The 23084-nt window shown below is 46.6% G+C and overlaps 1 protein-coding gene across 1 annotated transcript; it reads right to left on the reverse strand.

Moving 5' to 3' along the window:
• Window positions 1–1786: 1786 nt before the first annotated feature.
• On the reverse strand, window positions 1787–22819 carry rnf216 (ring finger protein 216). The gene is made up of 17 exons (XM_071539482.1): window positions 22731–22819; window positions 21711–21853; window positions 21274–21404; window positions 19554–20957; window positions 19239–19315; window positions 18289–18397; window positions 17067–17228; window positions 16633–16744; window positions 15803–15936; window positions 14945–14995; window positions 14144–14281; window positions 13500–13648; window positions 12747–12825; window positions 6185–6282; window positions 4925–5147; window positions 3699–3768; window positions 1787–3081 (listed from the first exon to the last, which is right to left on the reverse strand). Exons 2-17 carry the CDS (start codon window positions 21775–21777, stop codon window positions 2705–2707), a joined length of 3381 nt encoding a protein of 1126 aa, XP_071395583.1. The 5' UTR covers window positions 21778–21853; window positions 22731–22819; the 3' UTR covers window positions 1787–2704.
• Between the last annotated feature and the right edge of the window lie 265 nt (window positions 22820–23084).

Here is a 23084-nt window from a genome sequence, read left to right on the forward strand (position 1 = left end):
ACACACACTCTTTGATATAATATCTGACTTGAGGCGTGAAGGTCGTCTGGGTTGCTATAAAAAAAAAAGGATGCAAAGAATATACAGTGTGTGTGTGTGTGTTGGGGGGGGGGGAACAGCTGGAGACACTGATATGGGAGCATGCACTGTAGTTACAGTCACACACACACACACACTCACACACTCACACAGAGCCAGAATAACAGGACGTGATATTTGTGCATCTCAGGTGTTCCAGCAGATATGTATGGGTCATGTCTGGTTCATATTTTCTTTAGTCAAATCTGTCCCATTCAGGGGAGAGAGTCAAAAATACCAACTGAGTGAATGGGCTGACTTGTTTTCAACATATTTGAATAGGGAATGGTGAGCAACAGGCTGTGAAATTACTGCTGAATTGTCAGATTTACACCCGACATTTAAATCTCAAGGCAGATAAAAGATGAATGGAGATTGTGCTTAGATGGAGCTCCAAGCCACATTTTAAACAATGAAAAAAATGATTTTCAGCATATTTACCTTCAAATGAGGCTCAGTTCTCCATCTATAAAAAGAAAATCGAACTCCATCTGTTAATTTTTCCCTAATAATTTCAATTCTAATTCAGGGTGCAGACTGGACCTAGACATGTGTATGGATGACAGAATTGCATAGGCAGAAGTCTCCTTTACTGAGCCTTATCACGCCGCTTAAGCCAATCCTTTGTTCTGTGAATTAAATGAGTCATTAGCAGATAATTCTCTATAATACTATCCAATTATAATCCAGGATCTGCACGCAACGTCTGGCAGGCCCGGGGGCCTCTTCAAGGACTAGAGCAGAATAGAACCCAGTAGAATAGGATTTCTTTAGAACGGAGACTTGATTGTTTCTGGGGGTTCCGGGACGGCAGCAAGAGTCAGGGTCGAGGGTCACATGGTTTGGGGGTCAAGGGTCACAGGGTGATTACACACAGCTTGAACAGCCGTCATGCTGGAGGCGTCCCATGACTGGCGTAAACATGGAGTCACACACACACACACACTTGTACAACAGAAGATTTACGATGGAAATATTTTTCTACCTGCAGACTTTCATTCAACAAGCCTTGGTTGGTGCTATAAGATGCTGAAGCACAAAAACACACTACAGGGGGACAATTCCTGTGACACACACAAGCTGATTAAAGCCCATTTCTGCCTCTCACACAAACACACAGACACGCTCTTACTCATACCACCCATGACTAAAACCATTAGGCGCCCCGGGCTACAACGGGGAGGGGCTCACGATGGTACTTTTACAGTCTGCATGCAGAAACAAGGGGCTGTAAAGTGTGTGACTGAGTGTGTGTGTGTATGTGCGTGGCAAAGTGATTTGTCACACTTACAACACACTCGGCTGAACAAAGAAGTCCCCTCTCTCAGTAACATCACAAAGCTCCCGCTGTCTCTGCGCCGCGATTGGTGGAAAGCAGCCTCTCCGTCATGTGATTGGTGGACAGCCTGAGGGCTCAGTTATCATGAGTCAGCCCCTTTTTTTAGCGTGTGAGACGAGGGGGAAAGAGAGAGAGAGACATACGGAAAAAAATGAGAGAGAGACTCGGTCCAACCCAGCCCACAGAAAGAGAGACGGGCAGAAAGACAAAGAGGTAATAACACAGATGGAAGGAGGGAATTAGAGTGAGAAAAGGAAGGGTTTGTTTTGATGCGAGGTCTCATGATGGAGAAAAACACAGCTGTCTAACACGCAAGAACCAGAAGCATGTGAAATGCGAAAACAAAAACTTTATTAGAAAACAGTGTGCTCTCACACTTGTTACGCCAAGATACAGAAGGGAATGCTAACTTTTTTTTTATGTATTCAAAAATATCTTTATAAACCGTAAATAAACTGTATCCAGGTGCTAAATTATTCAGTTCAACCCCATTATTCAAACTTGAAAAGATGAAAAGTTAAAAAACAAAACAAAAAAAAAAACAAAACCCAACGCTGAGGGGTGATCCACATTGTTCTGAAATCCCAGGCTCGGTGGGGGAAGGCAAGGTGTCTCAACGTGTGTGTGTGAGCGTGTGTGTGTGTGTGTGTGTGTGTGTGTGTGTGTGTGTCTACAGATACACTTGTCATTTCAACTCGATTTCCATCATCTGAACACGCGCGGACGCATCGACTGGCGGGTCTGGATGCTCCCAAGAGTTGGAGTTTACTTGAATTTGGATCTGATGAGCCGGACCACATGCTGGAGTGGTGACTGGAAATCTGCACAAGCGCATATGAACCAAGAAAAGAGACGAGGAGGAAGAACGGAAAAAAGACAGACACAGATATATATATATATATAAAAAAAAAAAAATTAGACACAGCAGACGATAGGCCAAGTGGGGACTCTTGACATCGTGCAACATCAGATCTCAAAAACAGCGCTGAAATGAAAAGTGTAACTGTAGTGCAAGTGTGTGTGTGTGTGTGTGTGTGTGTGTTTCAGCTGGTGAATCAGTTGTCGAACAAGACAGTCACCCCAGGAAGTGTGCCTGTGCGCGCTTAAGTGTGCACAACATCAGCTGGTACATCTGTCGCAGAACATTTCACCCATGAATAACGATTATTAGGCAACCTCAGCCGATGAAAGGGCGAATTCGTCTTGAACAGGACAATTCTCCCAAGAACAACAGGAACTTGGCTGTGTGTGTGTGTGTGTGTGTGTGTGTGTGTGTGTGTGTGTGTGTTAGAAGCGTCTGTAGTAGCGGTGCGGTGGTCCGTAGTGCATGGGCAGGTCCATCATGTCTATGTTATGGTGATTATGATTGACTGGCGGGTGGTGGTGGTTGTTGTTGTTGTTATTGTTCAGGGGGGGCAGGTGCTGCAGCGGGGGGACGTAGGGCGCCGGGGGCAGCCGGGGCGGGATCATCTGGAACATCCGGGCCTGGGGCGGGGCCTGGGGGTAGATGATGCGCGGGGGGACCAACAGGGGAGCTCGTACCGCTTGGGGGTGAGGCGGCGGCGGCGGGGGGTTCGGCGGGTTCTGGGCGGGCGGACCGACGCGCGGCCGCTTGGCAACGGTGATGGGCTCGGGCGGAGGGCCGACCCGCTTCCCTGAATTTTCTGAGGGAGAGAGAGAGAGACACAGAGAAAGAAAGAAGTTGTCAATCAACATTACACCGATCATCTCTCCTGGTCTTCTTGTCCAGTTCCTCAGTGTGTTAAACTGTTGATCCGGTCTCTGGGGTCGGGCTGGAAGGCTGACATCTAACCCCCACCTACACCCACCCGGCCCGTCTTATACACTGCCAACACATTTAGACAAACCAAACATAGGAAACCCCCTGCAACTGCCCCCCGGCCCTTGCTGTAAACAACAGTCAACTTGTCTGAATAAATAATGGTTAAAATGACAAAGAGGAAACGCCAGAGAGGAAAAATAATGTTGCTGTGTGCACTATAATAACTCTGGTTCCACTGCCAGGGAACACACTCCACCACACGGTAACAGCAACACCTTTCATTGGAATAGAAGGGAAATGCTGAACAGGACAAAACTGATACAGATAAAATGCTGAGCGATATCAAATCAACAGTTTCATTGGATTAAAAAAAAGTGCAGCCACCATCTGACCATTCTAAACAGCCCTAAAATACTTTAAGTGTATCATGGCCTTTGGGACTGTGCTGGTGCATGGTAGACAGGGTGATAATAAGTAAAGTCTAGCCAGAATACTGACCTGCAGACTTCTTATTCAGCTCTGCCTCTCCTTCCTTCTGGATCTCCTGAATGATGCGCTCGTCATCTTGCTGTAGGCACACACACACACACACACACACACACACACACACACACAAAAGCACATACTGTTAGTCATTCCAATGAGACAAAACAGTTAGTAGTTACGTATAGCTGTTCGATCAAAAATAGAATTGGCTGCTATACTAACTCTTGTGGTAACCAGGGGGTTAACTAGCATGCGGCTGCTCTGAAGAAAACTTTTTAGACAGTACACCATTGTTTTAAGTGTTGTATAAAAGCCATAACACCTGAGAGTGCATTCTTTACTCTACTGCCCCTCATTCGTATTTGCAACACCATCCCATCCCATAAAGATCGCCTAGTTGGGTATAATTGCTGTATTAGATGTCAGTTAACTAACATTCTGCTGGGTTAACTGTAGGCTGACTGTGGCTCAGTCTGGAGCAAACCGTCTTACTGGCTCATGGCTACTGTGGCTACTGGGTCTGCAGTTTCTGATTAGAGAAGCTGGGTTGGTCTAAACTGTCCAGTGCAATGCTAGTTCTTGGATAATGTGTTCATCTAGCAAAGCAAACACTACGGGTACGTTGAAGCGAAGTATACAGAAAGCTACATCCCGGTTAGCCTGGTTAGTGTTACTAGTGGATTTGGTTGGATCTTGGTTACATACAGATGGCAATGTATTCAAATTCAACAAGGGGTGGTGCAAACATAAACTGTTAAATTCTCCCAACTTTTTGTGAAAATCTATGATTGGCAAAAGAAATCCATTTCATTATGTGTGTTAAGAATGCAGCCAACCCCCTTTCACCAACCCTCTGGCTACAAGCACTTAGTCATTTCTTGGCAATGCCTTTCAGACTAGCTTTTGGCCCGCTCTGGTGCCTCTATAGTGCTACTGGAGCAGCTCCAGGTGATTAGCTGCTCAGGGACTAATTGCTGCTTTTGGTTGCCAGCAATACTATGTCCAGGTCACTGTGGGCTACCATGGAGTCAGATGGTTTAGGGTCAGAGTGCAGTCAGGGAGAGTTGGTGTGTGTGGAGGACCACAGAATGCTCTTGCGCAGATGGGACTGAATTTACACCGGCTGAGGTTAATGACCAAATCACTGAATGACCAGATACATCCACACAGAAGTAAATGAAACACAGCAATTCTGCCAGTACCGCAAGAACATCATATGTGTGTGTATCTGGACGCACCGTGGGGTCGGTCCAGAGGGAGCACTTGCGGCAGTGGCGGCAGGGGGCGCCGGGCGAGCGGGCGTGCTGGCAGAAGTGGTTGTAGCCGGTGATGGGCTCTCGGCAGAGGTAGCACATGAAGCTGCCGCAGCGGCACGACATCCGGTTGCAGCCCTCCGACTTGACCAGGCCCGTCCCGCACTTCACGCACTTCCTCACCCGGGCTGCCGTCATGCGCTCCTCACTGGGAGGGAGATGGATAGACAGGTCAGGAGGAGCGGTGGACAAAGAGAGAAACGACAGAGAGGAGAAATAAAAAAAGACAGACAAAAAAGCAGGGAGATAGTGAAGAGAAAGTAGAGAGAGAGATAGAGAAAGAGAGAGGCAAACATAACAACACTGCCAAGAGCACATATTTCTGAAACAGTGCTAGATTGTGATTAAAGTGAGCTGTAAAACCAAGAGTGTAGACAATCAGTTGAGCTTTGTTCTACATAGCTCTGGGTCAGAGGTTCTCCAATGTTTTTCAACCTTGAAGTCAAATGAGAAATTTTGTCTACAAGTCAGGCGCATGTTAGTCTTTTCAAGTCTTTTCACATCAAGGCCTGTGACCCATAGCTTTTTATTCAGGGTCACACAGACGTTGTTTTGCTGTAGAATATCATCATTCCATTCAATTGCTATGGCTTCATAGTATTACCAACATGACCCTGGGATATAGGACTAAATCAAACTCTTGATCAAGCTATAGAACTGAAATCTCCATCAGCCTGAACAGCCCAATGGTTTCTGGGTTGTGTCTCCATACAGCAGACACAACCCAGAAACCCGGAGTGGCCTAATGTTGACATTCAGACTTTTTTAGATTTGTCCTGGTATAACCATCAGGTCTGTGCTATGATGAAGGCTCTGAGGTGAGCTGGTCCGATCTGCTTCACTGATCTTTCTACCAGAGAGCTTCCTGCCTCTTTCAGCACCAGGAAGTAAGAGGGGCTGCGGACGGCCCAAAACAGGAAGTGCTGCCCCGCTGGGACACAGGAAGCAGCCGGCCTCTCTCCGCTTCCTGGATTGTTGTCCGGGAAACCGAGCTGTTTACCCGGCATCCTCTCCGGTGAGGGGGGGGGGGGGGGATAGGACGGGAGCAGAGGGGGTAGAAGACGCGACAGTAGCCTCGGATACAGTATAAAAGGGAGTAAGGAGGCAAGTAAGGAGGCACTGCGAGTTGCGGCCGGGGTGGAAAATGTGACAGAGGAGCCCTGTTTGTTTCTGTGAGACACTTACAACAGCACCCTCATGCGGGTCTCATCCCTCTCCAGGACCTCCTCACACGTCTTCCCCACATGCTGCTTCCACTGGACATGGCACTTCCTACAGCTCTCCTACAGACCAGAGAGAAGAGGGGGGAGAGAGGGAGAGGGAGAGGGAGAGGGAGAAATCACTTCATTAGAATCTCCTTCTTACAGCATTTGGTCACTTGCGGGTGAGAAATGAAATTCCAAATTCATCACAGATGTTTCCCCACCCCATCCATCCATCAGCATCGATGATACACAACCATATTATTCACCCCCCTCCTCCAACACTATTCCACTTAAAGCTGAACCCCGAGAATATTCCTATACAGCGTCTACTCTATATGCTGCTGGTGCTGCCACTGCAGGGACTCGGAGACACGGCTAGGTGTGGCTCTGTGCATATGCATGTGTGTATGTGTGTGTGTGTGTGTGTGCGTGTGCGACTGCAGCGAGAGTGCGATTCGTTCGTCGCCGTCTGCTCGGTTGCCTAGTAACAGCAACTCCATCCTTCCCGCCGCCTCGGTCGTGTCGGCCCAAGACGTTCTGCCCCTCAGCTGAAGGACATCTGGGGCAGACAGTCTCACTGCTACGGCTGGTGGAGCTTTGCGCACACACACACACACACACACACACACACACACACACACACTTCAGCTGGGGGTTGCCTCCCTGACTAACCCTTAGCTTAGTGGTGTCGTCATAAATATTTGAACCGCTCATCTAATATTGACGAGTGCGGCATATGACAGCTGATGCAGCACAGTATGATCCACGTCTCCACAGCAACCTCCAGCCTGACCCTTGACCCAGGATTGGAAACGCAGCATTGGTCAGAAACACACCCTTCGCTTCCTGTGGCCCACTTACACATCCTTCAACCCCTAAGCGAATGTGTGTGTGTGTGTGTGTGTGTGTGTGTGTGTGTGTTTTCCCTGACGTCTCTCCGCTACCATAGGCTCGTAGCTCTCACAATATTCACTGGGAACGCTGTGCTGTTTTCCTGCGTGTGCAAGGTCAGCCAAAGGGTGGGGAACTGGGCTGCAAACGCCAGAGTTTTCTCTGGCATTTAGAGAGGGTTAGCTGGTAATGTTGACAGTGCGGCGGGTTTTGACTTGGCAAGGGGGATCTGAAGACTCTCTGAAGGGCACACAAGGACCTTTAGAGACAAACATGACGCTATTGGAGCCCCTTTTAGAAGCTTCCAGCGAGGGGAAAACCACGTTTGGAGCCCATTCAAACGCCTCACGCGTGGAAGATACAAAAGAGACTAATACTATTCACGTTTTCATGGCGTTTTCTAATTTATTAGTGTACAGCGGAGAGAGACAGGAAGGATGGTCGAGAGAGAAGGGATGACGGGCGACAGTCATGAGTGCCGAGCCACCAGGAGTTAAACAGGCTGGGAAAGCCCTGGAAGCTGACCGTGTACTGTGGTTCTTTACTACCTTTACTACCCTTCACAATGAAATGTGCAGGCTTCACTCCCCTCTCTGTGTGTGTGTGTGTGTGTGTAAAATACGGTGAGAAAGCTCCCTCTGGACTTACATATGCTTGTGCCAATTTTGTGCTTTCGGTTGCATAAACGGGGAGGGCGGGTAAGGGGTTGTAGAAGCGGACCTAACCGTCAGAAAAAGCGGCAGCGCACACAAAGACTGGCAGGGAGAGAATGAGAGGGGGATGAGGAGCGGACGGAGGAGACGAGGAGCAGGCGACGTGGTGAGAGATCACCCCCTAGTGGTAACCTAGAGACCAGGAAGAGGGACGGCTGGAGAGTGACTGTATTTGAGTGCGTGTGTCTCTGGGACTTGTTGGACAAGCTGCTGAAGAGCAGGAACACACCGGCCTTCTTATAGCACGGCTAAAAATACAGCTGATGGACCACGCCCCCTTTATGCAGGAACACACCTGTACTGGGCGTGTCCTACGGCCCCTGAACGCCTCCTTTGAATGCAACAGTAAAATTGTCTGTGGTTCAAATGCGACAAAGGTCACAGAGATACACATACGGTTTTACGATGCATAAGTGATACCAATGTGAACGCTGCTGCTGGTGCCACACAGATTAGCCCAGCTCAAGAGCTAACCGAGCATTAACATATACAGTACATGCATCCACACACGCGTGTACACACACACACACACACACACACTGCTGTTGTAAGAATACACTCCAACTGGTATCTGGGACCAAATGCAAATCCAGCCACATTACTTTACTAGCCTACTATCCAAATCCATCCATCCCCATGCACTCACTCCTCCCCATCCATTCTTTTCTCCATCCTGTTCTTCTTCCCCTAACTCTTCCTCTATCTTCATTCATGACACTCGTTTCCCCTGCGTCCCGGTCCCTTTCCTCTCCACCCGCCCCCCCCCCCCACATCTTCATTCATACCTCCCCTTCCTCCTCCTCTGGATCTCTCTCTCTCTTTTTCTATCTCTCTCTTCTCTCACGGTGCAGGCTGCAGCAGCCCTTATAAGGCAGCAGAAGCCGTTTGCAGAGCTTCTGATTGGGGGGCTGCAGAGCAACTGTGTGTGTGTGTGTGTGTGTTGGTGCGTGTGTATGTGTGTGCGTGTGTGCGCGAGAGAGTGTGTTTTTGAGGGGAGGTGGCTCTTACTGCAATCAAATCTACTTGCGGAACACAGGGCCAAGGGGAAATGGAGAGGGAGGGAGAGAGAGAGAGAGAGAGAGAGAGAGAGAGAGAGAGAGAGAGAGAGAGAGAGAGAGAGAGAGAGAGAGAGAGAGAGAGAGAGGAGAGAGAGAGAGAGAGAGAGAGAGAGAGAGAGAGAGAGAGAGAGAGAGAGAGAGAGAGAGAGAGAGAGAGAGAGAGAGAGAGAGAGAGAAAAAACAAAAGAGAGAGATGCATGTCTAAAATGACATTACATGGCATGTCTCTGCATGTCCTGTGATATACATGATTCACTGGGAGCGGGCTGAGGAATGCAGCAGATGTGATGATGGACGAGAGGCCAACTGCAGCAGGATAACGCTCATGGATACGCAAACACGTTTGTGCACAAACGCACCTCTCTTAATTGTCTCCACAGCGGTAGAGCCAAATCTTCCTATGATAGTCTTCCAATGGCCTACATTCTACTGCCTCTGCTGCTATAAACTAATCATACACAGGCCAGGAACAAGCCTGTCCAAATGCCCTCATAACCACATGTGGAATACATTAGCATCTGTGTGTGTGTATGTGTGTGTGTGTGTGTGTAGGTCAGACAGAGCCGGGGGAAGAGAGAGAGACAGAGAGAGGTAGGAAAATCTGGGTCAAACATGATCTGAACCACATTTGAAATGGAGGGGAAGTGTGTCCAGCCAATGAGAAACCAGTGCGAGGGGAGTGGAAAGTGTGTCCGGCCAATGAAGGAGCAGTATGAAAGGAGGGGGGTGGGCTTAAGGGAAGTGTGTCAGTTACATAATGAAGCCCCTCCCCACTCTTAGACTGAACGGGGCTGCAGAGCTTACTGTACAACAACTGTCTTCAATTGTGTGTGTGTGTGTGTTTGAGTGTGTGTTGTGCTGATGTGAATAGGGGAGCAAGAAGAAAAGCACATTCAAGCCAGTCTATCTAGTGGTTATGTTCTCATGACAATATCTGGCTGTGTGAGGGAGTTTCCAGTGCAGAGAGGGGAAATACAGACAGAACACAGTCACCGAGTCACAAGGTTACAAAACACATCCTGATTCTTTAACACACTAAAGAGGAAGCAAGTCACATAAACTTTTGTTGCTCTTGGCCCACTGACAATGTAAGCACATGACTGCTGTTCACCGTCTAATTCTAAATAGAATTCTCTAATAAACAACCAATTCAATACCATAACCATATTTGCTAGTCGCCCTAAATCTGCAGTTCTGACTGTCTGAGAGTCCAGGTTGGATAATGGGAAGGAGACAGCCACGCCACTGGGAGTTATTCAACACATTCAGAGCGGGAACTGACCAAAGATACATCTGGAGCATGTCTAACTTTTGTGTGTGTGTACGTAATGGGGTGCAGCTGTGCAATGATACTGCAGGGCGGCAGCTACAAACCTCTGGCTCCACCTACAGGCTAATGGACAGACTTGCAGGAGGAAGCATCAACATCATCCTCAACAGCACCGAGCTGCTGCGTCTACAGAACCTTGTCTGATTACAGCGACAGCCGTGTGCTTTCCAACCTGAGCGTGACACGACACTGTACGAGATAAACAGGCAGTGATGGGACAACACAAACTAGCAGTCGCACAAAAAAATGTGGGGGAAAGAAAACTTGAAATTGTGACAAAAAAGTGAAAAATTTAATTCAGTTCTTCTTCACCTGTTAGGAGACAGAACCCACTGCAACAAATTGGCTTTGCACATGAAGGGGACGAACCAGGAAAGATTACTACTGAGGAGGCACAAGTTAGAGTAACTAGTGGAGTTTGGGTATTGGGGAATGCGAGCAGATGTAAATCTGCACTTTACAGTCCCACCAGAGATAGTAGAGCTCAGTGTGCCATGGGCGGATGCATTAGATAAGGCATATGAAAGGAACATGATTAAGATGCTTTGAACGAGAGTGCCAGGCTGGACAACTGGAAAGCCAGGTCACACCCATTGGGTGGCAATACATATCACTTACCAGTTTACTCAATGAGCTACGGATTCATGGTCAAAGCTTATGTCAGGCAGCTAAAAGCAGAAAAGAGCAACCAGTAGCCCTGGATGAAGAGAAAGGACACCAGCTGCGGCCCGATGTATGGAAATCCAGGTCATAGTTATACCTATAGTAGCAAAAAGTAGTGATACACCTTCCATCTCCTGGTGTGATTCTTTTAACACAGACAACTCTGTTGCTTGCTGTCACAATGTGGTTTCTGAACTGCTGAGTGGGCCGTTTCAAGCCAGCAGGGTCAGCTGCTCCAATAGTCTCTTGACTGCTGGTATAATGGGGTGTCTACACTGCTGTGAGGGCCATTTAAAGCCAGCAGGGTCAGCTGTCCCACTAGCCCATTAATCAAATTTGTTTGAAAAATATGAGTTATGTTGTGGGACATGGGTAAGCCTAAGTGTAATGTAAATCTGATCAGCGTTAAGAACGGGTATAGAGAAATCCAAAAAATGAAAAAATAAATTATTTCATAGGATTTCAGGGTTGCACTATATCTTGTTATTGGCAAATGATTTGGTTGCAAAATCCAACCCCCACCACAAATAGAAACTCCACATACTAGAAGGCATGAATGTATGCCTGTGCATGTCAGTGCACAATTACACATAAACAGGAAGACATATTAATACGCAGAAATACACAATCACAAAAAAGTATGCAGACCAATGGAAAGGCACACAGACAAAGGCTTCTCTGTTCAAAACTAAGTCAATTATCCACTTTGCAAACAATCCAAGACTATTAGTTCCATGTTACTAGAGGGATACCATGCTACCATGGTGCCCAGAGGGGAATGCACAGATATGCGCACGCACACACACACACACACACACACACACACACACACACACACACACACACACACACACACACACACACACACACACACACACACACACACACACACACACACACACACACACACACACACACACACACACACACACACACACACACACACACACACACACACACACACACACGTACGTTTATTCTGGTGCAATGTTGATGGGAACACAATACCATATCTCTTTCGCTCTCCCATACCGGGAAATTAACGATGGGAGGTGTGTGTGTGTGTGTGTGTGTGCAAGAAAGAGAGAGAGAGAGAGACTGTGGTTGCGTCGTAGGAGTAAATGTGGGAGAGAGAGACAGAGAGAAAGAGAAGAGACAGAAAGAGAGGCGGGGGGACTGTTTCGTGTGGTAAGAGTGAGCGGGCGAGAGAAAGACTGTAGGTATGTGTGTGGTAAATAATGGAGATTTTACACTGGAATCCATGTGACAGCCTTGGCTGACAAAGAGCAACGCCTCCCCTTGCATTCCTCAGACAGAGGGAGGAGGCAGAGAGATAAACACACAGAGAGACAGAGTTGATGACCTCCCCAGATGGAACCGTTTCATCGGCTCCATAAAAATGCTCATTGTTCATCAATCTTTTTCTCTCTTGCACACTTTGATCCCCGTCTCTCGCTCTCTCGCCAAGGCCTGCGATGAGATGATTTATGCGGAAGTGGCGGGCACGCATTCGAAACCCCGGGATTTTCAATGTAAGACCAGGTTTTTATATGTAATGGTGGATAAAATTATCCGTGAGCTCTCCTCTTGCCTTTCATCAAGGGCCAACTTCTCGCTCACAGAGTATATTTTACCTCTGACAAATAGGATGTAGCATATGATTTGTCAGAGGCATCGTCTACCGTGCAAGCACCAAAGATTAAACCTATATTTGACTAGGAACGTTGACTTTGAACATATTCGTACAGTTACGAGAGATGTTTGGCCCAGGAGAGCAGCAATATAAAAGCGTGGTTACCTGGATGTCTCAGAGTGTATAATGAACCAACCAACTGCTGAACCAAGCTTGGAGTACGTTAATATATCTACAGAGAGTATAGGACTGACCTTGCGACACCGGGGGTTGGGACAGCTAAACAGGGACATGCCTTTGTCCAACAAGGCTGGGAAGTTGCAAAATGGACACCTGTAGAAGTCAGAGAGGGAGGAGAGGAAAGGAGGGTGGGTGAGAAATTTGGGATACAGTTGTATATCAGACAAGAGAATCCCACTCTCAAACAAAGAGCCATTACTTGATGTCCTCCTCATCTATCATCTGCTCTGCATGCACAGGCTCCCTTTACAACATGCATCAAGGGTGATTGGGTTGTAATCGCTTAGAACAAAAACACACTGACAATGAATCCAATCACCCAAACCACATCTGGAAGTGATCAGAGATGTATAAGGCCAATATTAACAACAAAGTGTATATACAATGCATCTCTAATCGACATACAACGACTATGTGAATGGAAAGAAACATTTGAACGTCGATCAACCCAGGAAGAGTATGGAAATCAAACAGGGGATGGGATATTAACATACTGGTCAAAAAATGGATTGTTAGAATATGTGTGAATGGGAACGAGCGAGACTAGGCATTTACTGTCATTTCTAACGGACGTAAATATTACAAAATGAAGTGATGTGTGCAGCAATGTATTTTGTGTGGGAAATCCAATTTCAATGTGTATACTGGAGACACATGTTTTAATATCAGGTGTAAATGTAATCCAGCTAAATTACATGCAGACGCAATCCAGATGCTAGACGATGTTAATGCTAGGTGTAAAGGCTAACACACACACACACACTTACCGCACTAGTTCATCAGCACAGGTAGCAGCAACCGCCTCCTCTGCCTGCCTCTCATAGTATTTACACAGTATGTTCTCTGGCAGGACCTTCTCCAGCTCACACACTGGGTAGGAGCATGGACAGCCCGCCTCCATGCAGCTCAGCTCCGACTGGAACACACACACACACAGACACACATCAAAAACCATTAGCACCACCATGCGTTCTTACAGTTGCAGATGCGCAGGTATAATCACAACCACACAAGGCTGTCCACCCACACAATGCTGATCAGTGACACACAAACACACACAGACAGTGCACAGTACAAGTCAAAATCTCATGGCAGTACAAAGAAGAAGAAAAAACTTTACTTAAGCCAGCAAAATATGTTGTAGGTTTAGAATTTATTTTAAAATTTTACTGGTTGCTTAAAACATTTTTATACACTTTTATGAGCTGTATTGTACCCCATTATTATTTCTACTGTATTATTTATACCCTCTATTCTAATCTTTTTTTAATTTTAGGCTTATATTTGCTCCTACAGGTGATGTGTGCTCAGAAAGACTTTGATTTTGTGTAGGAATGGCCATTAACAATCGCCTCGCAACATCACCACCTAAACCTTTTTCAAACGTGGGGAAACTGTGTGTGTACTGTACCTGTCCGGAGCCAAAGACTGCCTCCTGAGCGTATTTGACCAGGCACTCTTTACAGAAGAGGTGACCGTCCGAACACTGGGTCATCTTCTCAAACGCAAACTCCCCATAGCAGCAGCCGCACTCTATCAACTGGCCGTCCTGGCGAGACAATGACGCATAGTGGTTGTTAAATTTTTCAGCATTTTTCAGAAATCACAATTCTTTTAATTCAACGCTGTGACCCAAATCTGAAATTGCAGCCTATTGCACAGAAAAGTTACCCGGATGCCTTAAGTGCTTCATAGTGCTAAGAGGATTAAGAAGTTAAATTAATCTACAAAGCTACTAGTCTATATTATATTTTCAAGTAAATTGCTTTTCAGGGACTGGGGAAAGCTGCATTACAGCTGGTAACTTCACAGACAGCAGTGACCTTCAGCTGTTAGACTTCAAGAGAAATAGTCTGACACCAAACTGGCCAGCATAATTGGGGGATCTATTTTAATTTCGGTCCCAAAACTGCTCTTAAAGGAGATAGTGTAGCCATCATAAATATAAATTTAGCAGCAACCATGCTGCCGAGTACCCATCCTGAACAAGGACACCAACAGGTTCTGAATATGTAGTCTTCAGCATGACACAATGAATGAATGAATGCCTGCAGCATAGTCCAAGCTATATTCAGATCCATGGCATTATGAGTAAATGATTTGCACAGTAGCCAACTGAACCACTGGGAGGCCGGGCTTTTTCTATATTTTAACCAGGTACAAGTCACTGTGAAGGTAACATCAGTTTGGTCCAGTAATGTGTGATTCCTACCTTCTTATATTCATCCTCATTGACCTGCAGTGCCAGGAGGAAGTCCTCGTGCTGGAGAGAGAGAAAGACGGGTGACAGGCAGGCAGACAGAGCCAGAGAGAAAGAGAGAAAAAGTTAATGATCAATAAACAGAGCAGTTCCTTGTTAGTTTGACAGCAGATGTCATATAAAGCCATTGCTGAAGTATCCTCTAACTGTTACCATGGACAATAACTGTTCTTTCCATATTTATAGTTGAGACAGAAAGAGTCCATCTCATGATCGTAGGTTAATAATTAACCAGAAAGGAGGATGCGCTCGTATGTTAAAGTACCATTACAGACCCTGAGGCACAAGCCATTACCCATTACTACTTTCCCAAGCAGTTCCATTCAATTCAAAATCTGCATTCCTAAAATGTTACAGAACATTTGACAATGCTTTCATGTAAACAAGAACTGTCAAATGAATCTAAGTCTCCTGCGATCTCTGTGGCCTCCATTTCCACAGGCGGTGTGCAGTGAGGTGCAAACCCCTGTGGTCCCTCTCTGCAGGGCCAGTAGTGGCTACAATGGATTCAGTCCCAATTTTACAATATGGCGCTTTTGGCATACCACCATATGTGAGTAGAGTGATTTCAGCATGGAGGTAAAAAGGGAATGGCATCCACCTACACTACACTGCAACTGCTAACCATTTTAGAGGAACATGTTTAGTAGAACATTATTGAACCTCCCCACCATCCCCCTTTTGAAATCGGTACAAATCAGCCACTGCAGACAACTGAAAGGATGGACAAATCATCAGAGAAAAAGAACATGTGTACTAGAGTTGTGTGTCTGTCTAGAGTAATGTGTATGTGTGTGTGTGTGTGTGTACCTCTGCCCATTCCTTGGCCTTCTGCTGATAGAACGAGAGCTCCTTCTGTACAGAAGCTTCCAGAGTACCGTAGGTCCTGCAGTAGCGACGGTCATTCTCTAAGAAATACATCCTCTTGTCGAACTTCACCGAGCCTGGAGGACAGAGGGAACACTACTGAGTAAGCATCAAGTCAGAAATGCACAGGGAGTATAAGGCTCAGTCCTTCCCGCAGCGACCCGGGTTCAAATCTGGCCCGCGGTCATTTGTCCTCTCCTCTCTCTCTACCATAACTTCCTGTCTCTCTCTCACACTATCTCTGTCAAATAAAGCATAAAATGGCTAAAATAAATCTTTAAAAAAAAAGACATGCACAGGGAGCTATGTGCTCGTTTTCAACCACACCGTTAGTTGTCAATGGTCCAACACACAACAAAAGCATCAAGTGGTGTGTCAAACTTCAATTTTGATGCATTGACAGTGGACCAAAATGGGTATTATCTATATGGTTTCTTGAACCCCAGGGACTATTGACCTACTTTGAGGAAAATTGACTTAGGAAGGTTCAGGAAGAAGATACATATATGAAAACTATACAGTCTAGCTGGTCTAGTAGCTGGTGTCCAAATATAAGAAGCAAACTGTAAACATGGAACATCTTCCATGCCATTCCAAAGAAAATATGGTATGGTCATGTTATCCATCACGGTGTGCTGCTGCACCGAGCATACACCTTTAAGTACGATGTAGGGGAGTGTATGCAAGGCAGCGCCCTCTGGAGCAGAGCATGTGGACCTGTGTGTGAGCAGCATCACTGTGCACACCGAGAGTGAGTGAGAAACTGTATTCACCGTGCTCAAACTGGAAATCTATGTAGCAGCGCTCGGAGGAGGCTCTACTCCGCCGTCTCTTTCCTGAGGGGTCGCCTGAATCCTGCCACTTCTTCAGAGCTTCGCATAAGGCCTGGGAGGAGGGGTGGGGGTGAGGAGAGAGGGAGAGATTAGGAGAGGAGGATAGACAAAGTGAGAAAGAAGGGAGAATGGAGAGAGGAAGAGATGTAAGAAAGAAAGACAGGGAGGGATAAAGAGGCAATTGAAAGTGAGAGTAAGAAGAAAGTAGAGAAAAGAAAAGAAAATAAGAGACTGCATGCACTCATAGACACATAAAAAAAATCACAGTGAGCTAACCTACTGTGTGCACAGTAATCAGCTGTACACTGTAATTGCATTCCTGAGGCCAGCACTATATGATCAGCAACAATTGTGTAATATGAGACCACAGATACCTTGCGTGTGATTGCATAGTGTCCCTTGAGGGCGTTGAGGGCCCATTTGATGTCCTGACAGCTGAGCATCCTGAAGTCTGCCATCAGCAAGTCAGCAGCCTGCATCACAGCCTCCGGTCCCACCGTCCCCAGCTTGGCATAGTCAAACAGGTCCTCGGTCACCTAAAAGGACACACACAGGCAGAAGCATAAGCAGGTTTCCCACACACTCACATATCAAATTCAAAGACTTTTAGGTTGCTTCCAATGTTGACCAGTCTTGTTCAAATCAGCATGACTGGGGGCTAGAGACAGCAATGCTCACTAAGTTGAATACATTGAGAGATGCAGCTTACTTTGTTTCCTGTGATTTTGACAAATTGGGCTTTCGCCTAATAGTTGGGAAGGTGGGGGGGTGGGGTGGCGGGATGAGCTGAGTAAGCAGGCTATGTGGCAGCAGGGGCCAATTTGTGCACTGTCTGCTGTTTTGTCTGAACAAGCCAGAGAGACTGAGGTGGGACAGTTTCTCTCTCTTTCTATGTTTGCATATACATATGTGCGTGTGCATGCTAATTTCTTATTCACTCTAACAGGGCTGCTGGTTTTCGGTACTAACTTGAGCGTTAAAAAAAAATGGCTACAATGTTAAGGAACCTCATCTCTGTAAACTTTGCTTTGAAAAAGTGCTATACAAATAAAGCTATAGTTAGTATATCTCCTCTCTCTCTCACACACATAATGTCATTTTTCCACAGTGTGTTAATCCTCTGCTTAGGATTCAAGCCCCATTGCAAAGCACATCCCTCCATAAGCTCTATCACTCCTCAACAACAGTCCAGAGTCATTATCCAGTGACAGAATTCAAGAAAAGTTCTACTCTGCAAAATTTTTATTTTAGTTAGTTAAGCTTGATCGACATAATTATAAAATGACGAACAATTTATTCTTCATTATTTGTTTACACCCTTTGCATGCATACATACGTGTTTGTTACATTGGTGAGAATGTTAAATACCGATTTGAATTTGTTCTCAAAACCATGACCTTCACCACTACATGCCAACTTAACTAAACTCATGCCCAAAGCCTAAAAGTAAAGCCATTTTCCAGAAAAACTGCCCTCAGAAGTAACCACTTTTACAGGTTTCCTATTCTTGTGCGTCTAATTGACACGAAAGGCTTGTAAAAAGACAGAACGTGCGCGCGCGCACACACACACACACACACACACACAAACACCTACCTCTGTCTGGGTGTTTCCAGACTCCAGTAGGATACTGGTGGGAGCTGCAGTGGCTGCTGCAGTCTCCCTCCTTGGAAACGCTGGGTTCTCCAACAGCAGGTTACAGATACTAGAAACACAGCAAAGGGGAGTTACAGGTATGAAAACAAGCAGTCTTTCAATACCGATCATACTTGAGATTTTGGTTTCAGCCTACACAATACAAAAATAACAAGTACAGATTCTGGACAGTTCCCCAGTGCATGGGAGAAAAATAAAAAACATTCTGTGGGTCACCTATCAAAAATCTGCAGTTAGTAAAAGAGGTTTTCTGCTTTATTATGCAGCCTTTAAAAACAAGGTAAAAACTAATTTTCATGAAATGTAAACAAAACATTTTCAGTTATCATTTTAAGTTATGCATTTCGATGGTTCAAGAAATCCTGAAATTGTAAAAAGAAAATGGAACAGGCCTATGAGCTGTCATAAAAATGTAATTCATGTCAACAAATCAACTGCATGTGAGCAAATCAAAGGATCAAACAAAAAGCACCTCCATGAGCACATTCCAAGTGCACAGGATACAGTTGCAAATCTGGATATGTAGCATTTCTTTGAGCTATAGTTTATGGTTAAAATGCTAAAGCCACCCCCTGGGACTATATAACATATTAATTAAAGGGTACTATTTCAACCAAACTGAATTATTGTCATAGTTAACATAGCTCAAGTCTGACAAATGACATCATACCCCAAATGCTTAACCCTCAGTCAAACATGTTTTAATGCAACACCAAAAACAAACACTTTTAAACCGTATGCACCAATACTTTGGCCTGTAATGAGGAATGAAATTGTTTCCATAATCATTCGCATGGGCGTACATCTGATTTCCTCAACAGCTGAATCACTTAGTATAGCCATATACTGTACAGTATGAAGTGCTACAGAAGAAAGTAGATGCTCCTTACACATTCAAGTCTTTCACATTGTTCCGTTGGATCAGTTCTGCTACATAGGCTTCCTGGACATCTGGGAATAGATCCAACTGCAGGGGAAAGACGCAGAGTGGGAGAGATACAGGAAGAATAAGGAGATGGGGTTGGGATAGAGGAGACAGATATGGTTATAACACAATTAAAAGCATTGAGCTTAACATTAAGTAACTTCTGAGCTCAATGCTGTGAGTACTCTGTGTCTCTGTAAAGTTGCTTGTGTGCAAGGCAGGTGCCATGCTTGTCCGGGTGTATGTGACGGGTGTATGTGATAGTTTGTGTGATACTCACCACCCCAGTGATCAAGGCCCTAATGTGGGGCTGCTGCTCTAGTCTCTCCACCCTATGTCCCCCCCGTGGCACAGAGGGACCAGGCCTTGCATCCTCTATCCTGGGAATGTCCTCTGGGGCTGGAGGGACTGCGACTAGGCCGGGGGCTGGATTGGCCCTTTCTGGGTTTGGGGCTGGAGCCAGAAATAGAAGATCCTCTAGTCTGTTATGGGGGACTAAAGCTGCGGGGGCTTGGGGAGCAGGAGGGTTAGAGTTGGGGTTAGGCACCCTGGTGTTGAGGCTAGGGGCTGGGGCAACCTCACTGGGAGCTCCAGCCTGGGGTCGGGGGTTGGGAATGGCCTCCCCGGGCGCCTGGCTCCCCAGGATGATTCGGTGACCCGCCTCTGGAGGTCCCAGTCTCTCCGGGGCTGCGGCTATCAGCACCGCAGGGGGTATCACTGGTCTCACCTGGGGAACTTGAGGGGCCCGGGCCAGAGCCTGGGCTGGGGCCTGGGCCAAGGGCTGCGGCTCGATCTGAATGAGGTTGCCCCGGGTGGGATGCAGTGGCCTGGGCTGGAGCAGTGCCTGCGGCCTGGGCTGCAGCTGGGGTTGGGTTATGAGAGCGGGGGCTCTGACGCTTGGTTGTTGGGGGACGACGAGTAGCTTCACCTCCGTCACCTGGATGAGATGCCGGACCTGGGGCTGTGGGTTTGTGAGCCCGCTGGCCTGGGGCTGTGTCGATGTACCGGGCGGAGTTTGTGTCTGTGTCTGTGTGTGTGACTGTGACTGAGGATGTGCAGATGAAGAACTGGCCTGAGGATTGTCTTGTGTATGTGTACTAGTACTAGCCTTGGCTTGTGTCTGTGTAGAAGCATCCAACTCAGTCTGTGCAACAGCACAAGATTTGTGCGTGGCGTGGGTAGAGGTACTCGCTTGGGGCTCCACCAGTGGGTGTGTTGAAGAACCAGCTTGTGGCTGTGTGTGTCCAGATGTGCTAGGCTGAGGCTGTGGCTGATGCAGTATTCGTAAAGGTGTTCTTGATGTGGCCTTGGCCTTGGCCTTGGCGTCTGTGGAGGTAGACGGGGTTTGGGTAGACGTACATGCTTGGGGCTCCGCCTTTGTGTGTGCTGACGTACCAGGCTGTTGCTGTGAGTTTGTGTAAGTTTTTGGCTGAGACTGTGTGTATGTAGAAGAGCCAGGTTGTGGCTGTGTGTGTCCAGATGTGCTAGGCTCCAGCTGAACCTGTATTCGCATGGGTGGTCTTGCCACAAAGGAGTTGGTCTTGGCATCTCTGGAGGTAGAGGGGGCAGAGCCGGGGTCCCCAGAGGCCGCCCCGCTTTGACCTGTGACTTGAATTATGTTGCGCGAGGCTCCACTCCATGTCGCTGCTGGCCGAATCACGTGTCTTCGAGCAGGAGTTAGAGGCTGTGGGCGAAGACAGAAAGCAAAAAAGACAACAGACAAATTGATGCTACTTTTGTTGCGTCCTCTGCCGCTCCTACGACTAACAGCAATTTTCAGCAATTTCACAATATGCCAGCAGTTGAAAACAACCCATATGTATACAGTCTTCTATATTTTTTGTGACTTTACTGCACAGCCAATAGTTCCCAGGACACAATCACATGAAATCAACCTTTCACCTTGGTCCTTGTTTATTGTGCCCTCATATTAAAACGTACTCAACCCATGCAATCATAGTATATGCAGAATGAAGAATGTGAGAACACTTTTCATTCACCTCCAGTATGCTGACATCATCATCATCCGCATCATCCGGGACTAAAACAGGACTGCCAGGTACCAGAGTCACAGGCTCCTCATCGGAGTCGTCAGAAATGGTGATGAGCTCCCTCTGACGGGCCTGACAGCCTACACAAACACACACACAAGCAAGCAAGCAAGCATTAGCATTCTGTGTACAGTGCATGGTGACAGAGAAAACATAAGACGTGTAACGAATACGGATATCCGTCATTAAGGGACAGAGTGCGGGAGAGAGAGAGAGAGAGAGAGAGAGAGAGAATGCATGTAATATGAATATGAAACCTGCATATTAGCCCACTGCTAACAGGCTGTGTGTGAGAGATGGACTGTTATGACAAACTGGAGCAGTATGAGCAGTGTGTGTGTGTGTGTGTGTGTGTGTGTTTGAATGAACACATGCAGGTATCTCACCTTGGCTGCGGTGGACGTTGAAGCTTGCCAGGTGAATTACGTCGTCATCGCCTCCTCCATCTGCCATTGTGATACTAAGCTAACAGGCTCCCTGAGTCAGCCCACACACCGAGTCTCTACAGGCACTGCTCAGTCACCACCATCTACTCCACGCGCACGCGCGCACACGCACACGCACACACACACACACACACACATACAGACTGTTAAAGTGCTGGTATTCCCCATGGACGCCAACAAATACAGCTAGGGTTTCACTTTAAGACTTGGAGACACAAAAGTTGATGAGGGCTCGACCGCACCTTATTACTATCAGTAAACTAGTAATACTGGTCTAATAAATGACATATGCTGCGTGTATCCAGTTGGCTAGCTAACAATATAAATGTTAGCAATCGAAAGAGCTTAACAAAAAGAAAGCATGTTAGCGTATGAAAAGCCAAGATCCACAGCATGTGTTGGGTTTGGATTCGTGTCACTTCAAATCACCACCCATGAGTAATAGCTAGCTAAAGTTCATTTGGTGTAGGCCAACTTTGATCAAACAACAAAGACAAGCCAGGAATATTTGCTAGCATTCACCCCGTTAGCTTCAAGGGCTAATCCAGCGCGTAGTTAGCTCAGATCTAATCTAAATCAGTGTAATTTGAATGTAAACATACAAGTGACGCTAACACTGCGAGAAGCTGCCAATGTTACAGGCAGTGCTAAATGTGAAACTATACACATCCTCTTAACGTAACTTAACTTTAATATTTACTAACGTTAATACTGGGTTCACGCTGTATTGAGACGCTGTAAAAACAAATAGGCCAGGACAACAATTCATGACATTATTTCCGCGGAAAATCAGTCACACAGAGAACTAACCAGTGGGTTGCAGCTAAGCTAATATTAGTTAGCTTGGCTCGCTAGCTAGCAAGTAGGTTAGCTCACTTCTGAGATTTCTGTGAATCAGATCATCCATTTATAGCATAAGATATTGATGTCAAGAATAGTTTGTGCAGAAATGTACAATACCTCGGTTTCAAATTTTGGATAACCAGCACATAAACGCCTTCTTGTTGGATTGACAATCCGCGGATATCGAAACAAACTGCCAAAACAAGAGTGGCTGCTGCGTCACACGCACGTTGACGCCACAACGTAAAGGCGGTGGCCCTCTAGGAGATGTAGTCCTAAAACACATCCTGCTCAAGGCAGTCCGCCCGCAAGAACGGCGGAGCTGACTTTTCAAAAGGAAAGCTGTGAGCTGTGCTCCCACAAAGTTAAATATTGTAACCCTTGGGTAAAGATCTCAAATGTAGAAATGCATCGACATGACATGTGGGCCTACAGGTATGAACACAAAGCCATACTCTCGCACTCAAGGGG

The sequence above is a fragment of the Centroberyx affinis genome, unplaced genomic scaffold (assembly GCF_046629955.1).
Source record: "Centroberyx affinis isolate AG114_WGS23_722 - 3 ecotype Tasmania unplaced genomic scaffold, CSIRO-AGI_Caff_v1 ptg003461l_1, whole genome shotgun sequence".
Lineage (NCBI taxonomy): Eukaryota > Metazoa > Chordata > Actinopteri > Beryciformes > Berycidae > Centroberyx > Centroberyx affinis.

What these genes read in the sequence shown, in the direction of transcription:
- rnf216 (XM_071539482.1), bottom strand. Translation starts at nt 21,777, where the DNA reads ATGGCAGATGGAGGAGGCGATGACGACGTAATTCACCTGGCAAGCTTC. An exon ending in ACTATGCAATCACACGCAAG is followed by an intron (nt 16,745 to 17,066) that starts GTATCTGTGGTC and finishes CCCTCCTCCCAG; the next exon opens with GCCTTATGCGAAGCTCTGAA. An exon ending in CCCTCTGGACCGACCCCACG is followed by an intron (nt 3,769 to 4,924) that starts GTGCGTCCAGAT and finishes GTGTGCCTACAG; the next exon opens with CAAGATGACGAGCGCATCAT.